We start from the raw sequence: 14054 nt of genomic DNA, 5'->3' as shown, positions 1-14054 counted from the left end.
CAAGCATAGAAAGGAAAATACACGTACGCTTCACTGTGTCTTCATATCCATCAATTTTCAACAACCAGAAGAATGGATCTATGTGAGCCATCTACTCCTTTTTGTATATGTGAAAATCATATAATTTAAAATCATATGAATACCTTGAAAAGTCTAACAAATCTATCAAAGTCCTCGACTTGTTTGAGAAGCCCCAAAACTTGCCCTTTTGAGTAACAGTTAAATTAACAACCGATGACTAAATAAACACCCACAGCCAATGCAATTTTCTGTATGGCGACCTTAACTAAAGCTTAGATATTTACTAGTACCAATTTATACCCGAGATTATTGAAAAATATCAGTATTGACTGTAGATATAAATAGTGTCAACAATACTATTTAGATGCCAAAAGAAAACCAAGCCTTTTAGAGGCCCTACACTTGACTGTTTGATTCATAACATCCCTGCCAAATGGGTTTCCCGATGGGAAGGACTATACATGACAACATCCAGAAACTGATTTGATAATGAAAAAAAAAAGACCGACTAAAGAAACCTATGCTATTAATCAGAAGAAACTTGGTATGGTTAAACCCTAACTGACTGCATATATAATTGTGATATATACAAAAAGCTTAGAACCTGGAAAGGCCAAAAGAACTAGATTAAGATCTACAAATACATGTATAGAAGGCAAATATCTAACAGCCTCCGGTGGTTGTGGAGACTATCTACCATTCTTCTCCGACATTTCCAGTGTATGACTCTATGAAGATGAAGTGCATTACTCTAAGTTGAAAGAAGTGGACTAGAAACGGGGAGATCGTGGAGACAATTATTCAAGATGGAAAAATGAATTAATTAATTATCAAAGTGAAAGACATTGTACCCTGTCAGGGAGATTCCTAGGCAATGGAACTGCAGTTACATATTTCATGGGTAGTTTCTGAGTATTAGCACTTGCATCAGAGGATGATGAGGTCTCCGCCCCATCATTTTGTCCCCGTCCATGGAACTTTGCAATTCGATTGATGACAGAAAATCTTTCTAAATCCTGACACTCCACTCTCAAGTCCAAAATTGAGGCTCTGCTATCCAATCTGTATCACCAAGATGAAAAACGACCTAACATAAGTTGAGTAAAACAAAGTTGTTGCTAACATGCAAAGATAAATGGAAGCGGGGAAATGAAATATAACATAACGATAGTAGCTGTAGAAGGCAATCATATAAGAGGGAAACTTGAAGAAGGCCAAATTTTCCACATGCTCTGAATGCGGGGCATTACAAATATTATCATTACTGTTAGAAATGATAATATAAAACTATTCATGTGACCTTTACCTAACAGCTTAAGCTTTTGGGATAATTGGTTCCTTGACATAGTATCAGAGCCTCTATGGCCAAAAGGTCTAGAGTTCGATCCTTGCCGCCCCCATTTTCTAATAAAATGTGGAATTTCAGCACATGGTAGGTGGGCCTGTGCATTATCCACACTTCAAGCCCAAGTGGACTCTTGCGTGAGGGGGCGTGTTAGAAATGATAATATAAAGCTATTCATGTGACTTTTACGTAACAGCTTAAGTTTTTGGGATAATTGGTTCCTTTACAATTACCATGTCAGATCAAGTTCTTAATAAGAAAATCAAAAGAAAAAGGCAGAGGGGAATACTACTATTTCATAATAATTGAGCAAATTCATTATTGTAACAAGGTAAACAAACGTTAGATACGAAAGAAAAAGAAAAACATGATATTTAGTATGGTACCACCTACTGCAAACTACTAATAATAAATCTGAGTGTTTCAGGGGCCTTGATCATAAATTGGAAATATTTCACGGCTGATTCCGGGACAAGTTAGAACTGGAAGGGACAGTCAGAAGCACAAAGGAATAAAATCAAAAATTGAAATGATGTTGAAGAGGATTTTCTCTAGGAAAAAGATCAGCTGGAGACAAAAGTCTTTGAAGTTTAAGGGTTAAGGAAGAAGATGCTAACTCTAAGCTATTTCAGAATAGCCACTGGGATGAAAAGACCTTACCAAGGAGGAGGAGCTAGAGAATGGTGAGCTCTTAAGAGATTCATAGATAATGGAACAATAGTAGAAAAAATAACAGTTCCTTACTTCTCCTTATACCAGAGAAGACTTCTGTAGGTCTTATACTGGAGGCTAGGATTGATTACCTATCTCTAAGGCCAAAACTTGCTGCTTGGTAAGACCACCCTAAATAGAGAGCTGAAGTGCCGTTAGGAGTATATGGAAAGAACTCCAAGGCCCAACTCGGTAGCTTTCTTCCCACATCAGCATTTCATAAATAAGACATTTCAAAGGGTCTAAGAAATTTTGCAATAACGAGAAAAATGGTGTTAGCACGACTATGATTTCATTACTTCGACATCAAAAGGACATAATCATAAAGAACACCAACCAACTAGTCTTGTTAGTAACTTGTATTGATTCATCAGAAAGATATTTTTTTTCAGGCTGGAAGTGGATATTTATCCTGATAGCATTTCACGAATCAGAGACTTGGATGCAGAAAACAAAATTTAGAACATGATGAGGTGTTACAAAAACAAAAGCAGTTTAGCTTTCAACTTTGACTGAGAGATTATGATCAATTTAAGGCTTCTGTGATCAGGTTCTTCCAAGAATGACATTAGATAAAGACATTACATTGCTGGATGTCTCACAACTGCTACTATTACTGTTATTGTTAATGGACACCTAGTCTTAATTTCATTAGGAAAAGGGAGAATTAGAGAAGGGGATCTATGATCTATCCCATCTCATAAGCCCAGTTTGATATCTTTGTTGCATCTATAATTGCTCAATGCAGAGGGTTATACAAATATGTCTATCAAGGAACCACTTCCGCAACCCTATAATTTATATAATCACCCATTTAAGTTCAGCATTTCAAAACAGCTTAAATAGCAACATAAAAAAACAAGAACTTCTAACCCACAATAAGAACACTTTTGATCTATCCATAAAAAAAATCCCCAAATCCAACCTAAATTTGCTGTGAAACCACTTATACAAGCAATGCCTGTATATCAATGTAGTATGTTCCATTGGCAATTAGCTAAAAAGTTAGAGAAGCAAGAAGGTAACCAACCAAGTCAAAAGCCATATTTCAACAACTTCAGTTTACCAAATACCACACAAAAAAATATTCACAAATCTATGTCGACCTGAGATTTCATTTCCAAAGCACTTGTTCACATGCATTCATACAGACAAATAAGCCTGTGTATGAAATTCGTAACTTGTATAGCCTAGAAACTAATTTCTAAATCCAAGAAGAAAATAAAAAAGTAAAATAATATACAAAGTATAAAATTAAATATTATGTACCTTAAGATATCATCTTCCACCTTACTTGTTCTATCAACAAGGTCCATAACTTTCAAAATGCAACGATCAACTTTGTCAGATGATTTATTTTTCTCTGGCAGTCTACAGACATATCACCAAAAAAATCCCGTTGTTATATGAATCAGTGTGTGTGTGTGTGTGTGTGTGTGTGTGTGAAAATCATTATGAGGCATTCAAAAGAAAATTCTTACAGGTTTTTGCTGCCAGGAGGCAACAGTTTATCGCATCCAGACCATGAGATTGAACTACATGCTTCTCCTAATGTTAATCTGGAAACAGAGTAAACCACACTTTTATGATGCAACTTCACATCTGCCATCAGAACTGCGGCTGGAGGAGGGCTTAGTAGTTGCTGCATAAGCTGTGTAGTCAACACAAGTCTTCTTCTTGACTTCACCATTGCTGGCAGATCTTGAATTACCTCAGTAGTGCATTCAACCTAAAAATATAGAGTTAAGCGAACTCATTAATTAAAGAATTTATAGATTCATGAGTGTAAACTGATTTATTAGAAACAAACCTTCTCAATCAATCTATTTGCAGTTTGGGCCCACACTAATTCCGCCTCACTGCCAAACAATACAGAATTTATATTAGGAGAAAAATATATATTTAATATATTGATGAACATAAAATCATAGATTAAAATTGAATCACCCTGACACGGGAAAAATACTAGGCATTTTCTTTCCAAACAATTGAAAAAACATAGTATCAATCAGCGAAAGACACATGATCTTTTCCTAAACTCACATTAGCAGCAACAGAAAATAAGTACATAAAGTCACTTAGTTTTCTCAACCACCTGAGATCTCGAAGCCTCTTAGTACCCTGTGTCAGTTCCTTATGCCATGGCAGTAGTTCAGAAGTGGCACTTTTACGCTTCCTTGGTCTCATAATAAGCAAATCATGTTCAACTGGAGGAGTCGATAGCTCATAATGTTCATTCTCACTTGCAACTGAAGCAGGTATTGTACTTTGACTAGCGCTAAGAAGTTGAGCATCACTCAAACTCTTAACTTGCTCTACTGAATTTTGCAAATGCAAACTATCTGACTGGTTTGGTACAGTAAAAGGATGGTCCAAAATCTTAGCAGCAGTCATCTTCCGTACATCATACATCGGCAATATCTTACCATTTTTAAAAGTTCCATATTGCTCAAACCATGATGGTGCCATTTGAGGATTTACCAGAGAATGATTTCTTCTGACAGAAATTGTTTTATTACTATTAGAAGCACTAGGTGCATTATTCTGACCATATCCAACCACCTCTTGAGAAGTCACATTTGTGTTATGTCCATCATGTAGCTTTGACAAAAAGCTTGTCATACTAGGATCTGATGACAGGATAGAAGATTTATTTTCAGACACATCTTTGACCGCATTATCATATCCATGGTTGGAATCTACCTGCTGTTTGTCCACCAAATTATCTGAAACTTTCATTCTCTTGGCATCCCGATTACTAGGATCAATCCCCACATTTCTCATGGATTGAACTTGACCCAACAAGGGAGAATTATGATTCAAAACATTGTTTGGTCTTAAAGACTGACCAAAAGCTTGAATGTCCCTGGAGGCAGCAGCTGAGGTAGGTTGAGATGAATCAGACATACATACCATTGCAGATTCCTTCAGGTGTGAAGCCGCACCAGCAGCATCTTCAGCAGTAACAACACTATCAGAAAATCTCTGTTGCCAGGAGCTTTCTTTGAGCAAATTTCCCACAGAACTATTGGAGTAAGCATAACTAGAACCAATGCCTGAAAGGTCATTACCATCTTTCTCTGAACCTTTATCACCTGGCTTATTTGAGCCCGTTGCCATTTCACAATCATTAATTTGTTGAGACTGCAATGGAATCTTTGAAGCATTTGGATGCTGCTTGGTAGAAATGCTGGTCCATACATTGTGTGTGGCTTTTGAAGGGGCATCATGCAAAGATGCACTAAATGTAACCGAAGGCTGACTGCCTGCCTCAGTTGCCAAATGTCGGATGGTAAGATCTCTACGACGAATTAGGTTGATACCACTCAGCTGGGACATGTCCTGAGCAGATGCCGTTTCAGATTGACTAGTTTGAGCTCTTTCACAAAATTCATCTATCTGATTCCCAGAAACACAGCTATCAATAAGAGTTGTATTAGCAGACTGAGTATTTGCTACTTGTCCACCAAGATGTGTAACATTCTGATTCTGAGTATGGGTCCTGGAGAAAGGAAAGCCAGATGTAAAATCCTGTGGAATTTTTCCTAGCGCACTGTACTGGGAGGCCTTGTCAAAAATTTGTCCTGTGGTACTAGAAATACTATTCTTAAGCTCCCAATGAGAAGGCTCCTGCGAAGGAAAAGTCTGATTAGTAGCCAACCCTGCATGGCCCTTATCTGCTGTATCAGACACATTTGGTGTAGGAAGAACTGTCTCTGATAAGCCACGAGAAGATACCACAGGAAGCCGTTGAGTAGGAGGAGCTAATTGTAAGCCAAATCCCTGAGATGAAGAACTTTGATTCCACTGATTATGTACAGCAGATCCATCAGAGGATTCAGTTTCAGGCGCCCTGGAAGAAAAATGGTGTCAGAAGGACTGGTGTTTGTTTCAATGTCATGCCTCCTTGACTGATCCACTTTATGAAGACGTACAAGAATATTTTGAATACAATATATTTAACAGATTGAAGCAAACAATTGAGCTAGGGTCATTAAGTAAGTCATGCAAGAGTATACAGTACGAGAAGGAAAGAACGAGAAAAATGAATACAAGTATAAGTGCCAATTGGACCAGAAGTTAAGCAAATGAAGAAGTAAAAATGCATGTTATGGTTACTTATGATTACAGAAAGCAGAATATTTCGACAATAAGAAGTGTCCAGCAATGGCACTAAATTCATACATTAAAAAGTAAAAACTGAAGCAAGAAGAAAATTTTGAAATTCAACTACCTGGGTGAAGCCAACCTCTGTAAGGCATAATTACCAAAACTTTTATCCAATGAGTTCATTGTTTTGGGCAGATAACCAGGGACTATGATTTTTGAAGCATTATTATCCAAGCTTTTTTCACCCTGAAAATCAGGTGTACACTTCGCTCACATTTTAAAGGATATAAACCAATTTCGACTCTCCAAGACAGCGTAAATCTTGAGCAATTAACACATAAAAGTATAAAACAGGTAAGTTACAAATTACCTTCTCCATTTCACTATAACTCCTGTCATAATGGCCATACTTTGACTGTCCCAGATAACTTTGGTCCTGACCATTATCTCCCCCAAAGTGTGTAAGGGGCATATGCTGTGAATTTATGACATGTTGGTTTCCATAAGGTTCCACTTCAGTACCCAGATCTCCCATTGGATGATACTGAAACTTACGAGTTAGGGGAGGTCTTCGATTTCCCTCATCAGATAAATTTGTAATACGCAACTCATTGCTATCAAAATTGGTATTTTCTCTCACACCACCAGCTCTAGGGTGGGAAGGATTCGAGCTTACACCATCTGCTGATTTAGCTTTTTGGTTGAAGTTTTCCATACCATGTGCACCTTCTACTTTTCCATTCTTTGATGATTCCAATATAAGAGGGTTCTCGATATGATGGTCATATTTTACTGGACCTTCATTTCTTCTATAGCTACCTACAGAATCTGAATCTCTCCATACATCAACATTAGGAAGTTTCTTGCTGCTTTGCCGGCTGAACCATTCAGTGCCTGAATTTGGTAATGAACCACTCATACCAGAATCTTCACCACAAACTTGCATGTTACCAGCAGAGTTAACATGTTCCAACCCAACAGATGAGTTAGTATCAGAATCAGGCTCCCACATAGCATGAACCTGGCCCATTTCGTCGTGCATGGATTTCTCATGGTGGGCCTGTGGTGAGTTTTCATTTTCATGGATTTCAAAAGTAGAAGTAGTATCAAATGGGGCTGATTTCATAACATCCCAGCCATTAGATTTATTGAATGGATCACCACTACTATTACAAGATGATACAGTCTGTTGATGGGTCCAAGAACCTGATATAACCTTTTCATTTTTTTCTAAAACTGAACGGTTAGCATCATTTCTATATATATGACTCCCTTCAGCAAGTTGTTTTTGCTGAGGACTGCATTCTAACCATTCTCCTCTTTCTAAAAACTGTGGAATTGGTCGCTTAGAATCAGTCTGTAACCTGTCATGCTGTTCCCGTGAAGTATCGGGACCTGACTGACGAAATCCAGAAACACCAAAATTGTGTTCAGTGGTATTTGGCCTACTAACATCACTAGACCGAAGAAAAGATCTTGAATTCATATTGGAAGCTGATTGCAAATAATTGTCAGCCCAAGCTGATTGCTGTTTGCGGCTATCAGTAGTTGAAGGATGCTCATTTCCAGATGATGGTCCAATATTCTGGAAACTTAGACCACTCCACTCCTCCTGTCCGCCAATGCCACTACTAGAAGTTTCTGCTACAGCAGATTGCATAAGCGCACTCCAACTCCCACTCTGAATAGATGGAAATTCACTAAAATTATCTGTACCATCCATCATACTGAAACCTCCTGAGTTCCTACCAAATCCATCCCACATGCTGTCTTCTGAACCAAACAATATCTTCTCTTCAGCTGGATCTAGGGTAGCCAGATGCTGTGAAGGAGGTGTCTGCGCTACCATCATGTTCTGCAATGTCTCTGAAGATCCAGCTAGTTCTTGCCTCCCATTGAATTCTTGCACTGGTACAATGTTTTGCTCAGAACTTACTTGCTGCAAGTTCTCCATATTCAGCCTACTATTTATACCATGAGCAGTAGAACCAAACATGCTCTTTCCTAGAATACTCTGTTTTGAAACTGAAGTTCCATCATTTGTGTTAATTTGGTCTGAAAATGCAGTATATTGATGAGCAGGAAATGAATTACTATTGGCTGATATGTGTTGCAGCACAGATTTGTCCCCATGAACATGAGAATATTGGCGTGGAATAGAAACCTGAGGCACTGCCGGCCTGTCTGCTTGGACATGAGAATACATGCTAGGAGTACCTCTTGAACCAGAAATTGGAACCCCATAAAGAGATTGATCTCCCTGATTAGGAACCAAACCCATCAAGCGCATTGTCTGTCCTTGTTCAGGAGACAACATAAGTCCATTAGAGGACCCATGCATAATTGGTGATGCACCACCCTGGAGCCAATTTGAATTAGACGGTATAACTTCAGGCTGCCAAATAAAGTTAGATGCCTCATTAATGGGAATGCCATTAATCAGCGATGCAGAATGGCTTGCAATGGTCTGATTTGAAATGGAGGAAGCTGGAGTAATAGAATTCTGCTGCTTTGGTTCTAGCTGATGATATTGTTGCTGCCTCTTAAGTTCTTGCATCTGGTTAAGTACCACATGCTGCTGTAATAGATGCATTTCATTTATTCCTGACTGCTGTCTAGGTAAAGGTTGAAGCATTCCATTATAGCGACCACTTATTTGTTGACCTCCAAAAAAATCAAAATTGACAGGAGATTCAGCCGCATCGTTCCTAGCCAAGCTTTTCTTATAGAGTTCAACACCACTCCCTTGTGACTCTAGCAGTGGTATTCCTCTTGATAGAGAGTTCCTATCAGATTCTGTATCCACTCCAAAAATGTTAGCTCCATTTTGCCTAGTCTGGAAAACCTGTTGTCCCTGCAGATAGCCATTCACGACTCTTTGTTGGTTTTGCAGCTGATTGCCAGACTCAGGCCTCAAATTTGATTGTGTTATGTTCAAACCATGTATGAAATGTGGAGAGCTTGTGTATCCCTGCTCAGTATCTTTGTGACAGGAAAGGTAGTCTAATTAGTAATTAATAAAGACAACCTAAAACAAAGTTAGCCTTCAAAATCAAAGTTTTACTTATTTAAAACTGAAATAAAAAGTGGATAATTACAATTGTAAAAACTATCATTGATAAGAATTACAAAAAAATTAAAACAAAGTACATAGAATTTCTACCTGATTGTTGTTGATTAAAGTTCAAATTGGAAATAAACGGCACACTAGGCGGTCTCTGGCTACCAACCCACAAATTATTGCTTAGTCCTTGCCAGTTCCCATCAACAGCCAATGAATGATCCTGTCCCTGGGACAAGTTCCCTTGACCAAAAAAATTATGAACCCTGTCTCCTACTTCGTTTCCCGGCATAGATTAACCAGCCCACAAATTTTCAGCAGACAACGATCTGAAAGAAGGTCTAGTTGATCAAGGAACAAAGATTTTGACAACCTACATACCAGGAAGATCAATAAAAGTTTCTCCAAATATGATGTTGTCCAAAACCACACCTCTGAGCAACTACCATTGAACCCTGGAAATTATTAAAATATCCTGCAAGTATAAATCCATTGGGTATAAATTAACTACCAGAATGACACTGAAAAGATATGACAGGAACACAATAACATTAACAGACATATCACACAAATGTCATATCAGAGCTCTATTAATCAAATTCATCATGTCATTTGCAGCATAGTTTTGTTCTGACTAACAAAAGAAAAGGTTTATACCACTAAACCACAATGACCTTAATGCAGAAAAAGAGTATTGAGAATTTTGCACTACAGTGATATCCAAACATGACTCACAAGCCAGCTATATAAGAAGCAAAATTAGCTTTCGAAAAAGGAACATTGTAGGATAATTGATAATCATATCATGTCATGTGATGTTGCCAACTGACATACCCTAATCAATAGCAACCTTTAATTTTTTTTTTCATAGCAAGCCTAATTTCAATATCCCCAAACATAGTTGATAAATACAGTGCCAACTCAGTCACAAATATGGAAATAACTAAAACATATTTGGCCTCGTCCTTTTAAAGTTTATGCTAAGGGTAAGGAGTGGTTCAAGTGAAGGATCAAAATGGTAAAAATATGAAGCACGCTGAAACAAATTCCAAATCAAACATACAGAAATCTGAAGTATGAAACACACAAAGTAATAAGAAATACAAAATCATAAAGATATTTCCTGCATGTTTATGTCATGGAAAAACAATGGTTATTCAGACATGGGAGGAGAATCCAACTGCAATGTTTCTATTTTGCCTGCACTACATGAAACCATTCATTTTGGATAACAAAGAGTGATTATTCAGGTCAAAGAGCAAGTCTTACAACAAGCCTTACAGGGAGCTCTGGGAACACTGAAATAGTTGCTTAAAAGAGGTGTTACATTTACGTTCCATCGCCACTAATATTGGTATGTTTGGGGCACTGAAAGAATACATGCAGCTTTTGCTCCTCTAGTTGGAAACCGGTGTTATTATAGTAGGTATTCAATCCTATTATCTGTGTCATCCTAAAACCCCAATGCAATTTACTATCCTTGAGAAAGTCGGTAAATACACCACAATTGTGGTAAGTGGCAGTTATTCTTGAAATAGAAAAATCAAATGTACACTTTGTTGCAAACTCATAACCAGTTAATAAAACCTCAAATCATCTGTAGTCCCAAAATTTTCACCTTGGTACTGCATGTACACTTATACCTTTACTACAGATAAAAGAAGACATTCTTCACAAGAACCCATCATATGGCAACCAAAAGAAGTTTTTTTTTTAAGTAAAAAACATATTTGTATTAACTAGCCTATAATTAATTGAATTACTTACATGACTCAGTTTGTCAGTACAACTACAAGAAAATGAAAGATACGTTAAAAATTACAACATATTTCTGACTCCTTGTATATGCATGTGTGTATAGAATAGAATTATAGTTTATTCATTTTACTCAAGATGTTAATGATTACAGAGTGCACTGAAGTCAGAATTCAGCAAAACTTGTCCAGGTCTCCTGAGTCCAGACTTCAATGAAGCTAAGGAAAACTTATAACCGAGTACAAGTTGAAAATATTATATGATATTTCATTAGGTTCATGCAGCAGTCACTTTGTACCATTTGAGGTATTGACTGGGCCATTCTCAGTATATTTGAAAACAGGGAACAACACAATTTGCCCAAATGACAGAGAGAGAGAGGCGCAAGCAGGGATTCCAAAATCTCCACCTCTAATTGTACTATTTCAAATTCATAATTTTGAGGCGGAAGTGCGGAACCATACCCGATGAATATATCCTCAGGGACACCCACTTTGGTAATTAAGGGGGCAGTCGCAGTCGCACCAAGTGAAATTAATTTCTTAATATAACAGTATTCAGATGTTACCTCCCCCCCTAAATACTCAATACTATACTTTCTACATGCATTGTTTCTTTCAACTAGTGATTTTTAATTTTGCTTAATGTGTTAAATTTTCGCCCCCTTATCCATTTTTCGATTTCATTTCAACACAAAAGAAATCGAAAAAACAGAATTGATCACAATCACAGAGTATTCCAAACTGAATTCCCTATCCAAACAAATCCTCGTCAAAATCTAACCAAACACACACGATTCACCCCAAACTTTTCTTTCTCAATTCTTCTCAACAAAACACAATCACTCAAGCACAATTCTCCTGCCAAAACACACGAGATCGAGAGCGCGTGCGAAATTCCATCTCGCAAATAGCAGCATTGAAATCGACAATACCACAAGCTACCACAATTGCACACACGCGTTTCTAAAACGAGGCATTTCCAGAGATAGAAAGATAGAAGATGGTAGGGTTTTCGAACTCACAGTGGCATTGAGAATGCTCCATTGAAGCTGATCCTTCCTCAGAAGCGCGTTAGGGTTTGCAGAGGTGAGTTCGTTCGTTCGTTCGTTCGAGTTCGCTGGGAATGAGAGAGATGAAGTGATCGAATTGGAGTGTGAAACTTTGAAGTTTGAACGAACAGAAGCGACCCAGGTTCGGTGGCGGAAGCTGGTGCTTCGGATCCGAGGCTGAACCGTCTTCGCAATTTCGGAAGCGTTTCAAAGGGGAAGACGGTGTGAGAAGAGTTGTTGGGGGGTAAAGTCGGTAACTGCAAAAATCAGGTCGATAGCCAATTGGGTTGTGACATGTGGCTTCAAGACTGGTGGGACCACCTTTAGTGGCGTTGTTCTTCTTCTTCATTTCATTACCGTTTTTTTTTTTAACTCATTATCGTTAAATAAATATGCCTTAATTTTGCGTGAGTTTTTAACGGTAAATTTGAGTTTTATTTTTTTTAAACATAAATTTGAGTAACTACAAGTTGCCAGAAATTAGAAATAGGGATGTAATCAGATCTGGTTTATTTAGATTTACGGTGCTTAATTATTCGAATCAATTAAATATGTTAGAATTTCCGATGATTAGCTCAAGAGGTAAGAGCTAAGCCTTCGGTAGAAGGTTGGGAAATACATTCCCAGGAATAATATTTCTGAGAGTTTGATTGTTGGAAATATCATTCCTGGGTAAGACTTAAGGTGTGTTTGGTTAGAATTTAGAATTTCCAGGAAAATTTCTAAATTTTATTTAATTTAAAAATTCAAAATGATAAAAAAAATATGATAGAATTTGTGAGTGGTGGGAAGTTACATTCACTTTCCCATGGGAATGCAAGATTCTCAACCCATTTCATGGGAATCAAATAACGAAAGTTATGGAAGTTATGCTATTCCCGGGAATGTTTTATGCCCGGGCATCCAATTTTCAACTTTATAACAAATACGAGAATATGATTCTCTACCTCCACATTCCCAGGGAATGAATTTTCCAACCTTGTACCAAACGCCCCACCGAGTTTGGAGGAATTGAAGGGTGAAGGAGTCATGGTTCAAACCTTGGTGAAGAAACTAATTTACTAACATATGTTCGGTCTGAGTTGGTTCAAATTTTCTGATTTTTTCTTTTGGACCCGATCCACACCAACCCGATCTCAATTGGATTAATTTGGTTCGGGTGGTTGGATTTGAAATGAAAAAATATTTTGAAATATGCATGAAATTTATTCTAAAAAGTGAAATTAAAAAAAGCCTTAAATTTGCATGAGTTTTTAACAGTACATATGAGTTACTCCATGTTGCTAGCAATTAAGGGTGTAATCAGACCGGGGTTGATTCAGATTTAAGGTGCTTAAATGCTCGAATTAATCTGTTAGAGATAAATAAGCATAATATCTTACAAGATATTTTTTTATTATTATTATATCTTGTAATGTGTCTCAAAATATTCCTTAGCATATTTAGTACTTTTCATATTATAAATAACATTGTTTACCTCACACCAAATATGTTCGGGTCACTGAGGGTTAGCTCAAGTGATAAGATCTAGAGACATAAGGGTTGGAAGGGATTGAAGGGTGAAAGGGTCAGAGTTCAAACTCTGGTGGTGAAATAACTAATTTACTAACATTACTCACTACTTAAAACAATCAAATATATTCGGTATGGATTCGTTCGAATTTTCTGATTTTTGCTTCTGGACCCGAACGAAACCAACTCTATCTCAATTGGATTCAAAATAAAAAAATATTATTTTGAAATATGCATGAAATTTATTCTAAAAAGTGAAAAATTATAAATATATATATATATATATAGAAACTCCATATAAGCCAAGAACAAAAGGCTGCTTTAGAGTTCAGCGTGAGGGAGAATGATGGCTACAAGGTCGAAGTAAATCTGTAAATGTGTTAGAGTGTAAAACTTAAACGAGTAATGTAAATTATGTAATGAGCTGAAGCTCTTTGGGATGAATGATAAAAAATAAATATATTATATTTAATAACAATACTATTGTA

The 14054-nt window shown here is 37.2% G+C and overlaps 1 protein-coding gene across 2 annotated transcripts; it reads right to left on the bottom strand.

The window, feature by feature from the left end:
* Positions 1-395: 395 nt before the first annotated feature.
* Positions 396-12281, bottom strand: LOC130734607 (uncharacterized). 2 transcript variants are annotated; one of them, XM_057587096.1, is made up of 9 exons: positions 12028-12278; positions 9351-9723; positions 6558-9169; positions 6312-6433; positions 4173-5930; positions 3888-3936; positions 3559-3806; positions 3347-3448; positions 396-1083 (listed from the first exon to the last, which is right to left on the bottom strand). In XM_057587096.1, the coding sequence occupies exons 2-9, from the start codon at positions 9538-9540 to the stop codon at positions 852-854; spliced, it is 5313 nt and encodes a 1770-aa protein (XP_057443079.1). In that variant the 5' UTR covers positions 9541-9723; positions 12028-12278; the 3' UTR covers positions 396-851. The 2 variants fall into 2 exon arrangements, with proteins under 2 accessions (XP_057443079.1, XP_057443080.1); XM_057587097.1 differs by lacking the exons at positions 396-1083; positions 3347-3448 and having other exon boundaries at positions 3743-3806; positions 4121-5930; positions 12028-12281.
* Between the last annotated feature and the right edge of the window lie 1773 nt (positions 12282-14054).

This window comes from Lotus japonicus, chromosome 1 (assembly GCF_012489685.1).
Source record: "Lotus japonicus ecotype B-129 chromosome 1, LjGifu_v1.2".
In the NCBI taxonomy this organism is placed as follows: Eukaryota; Viridiplantae; Streptophyta; class Magnoliopsida; order Fabales; family Fabaceae; genus Lotus; species Lotus japonicus.
The sequence above is the reverse complement of the archived record's forward strand: the minus strand, read 5'-3'. Positions and strand labels throughout refer to the sequence as shown.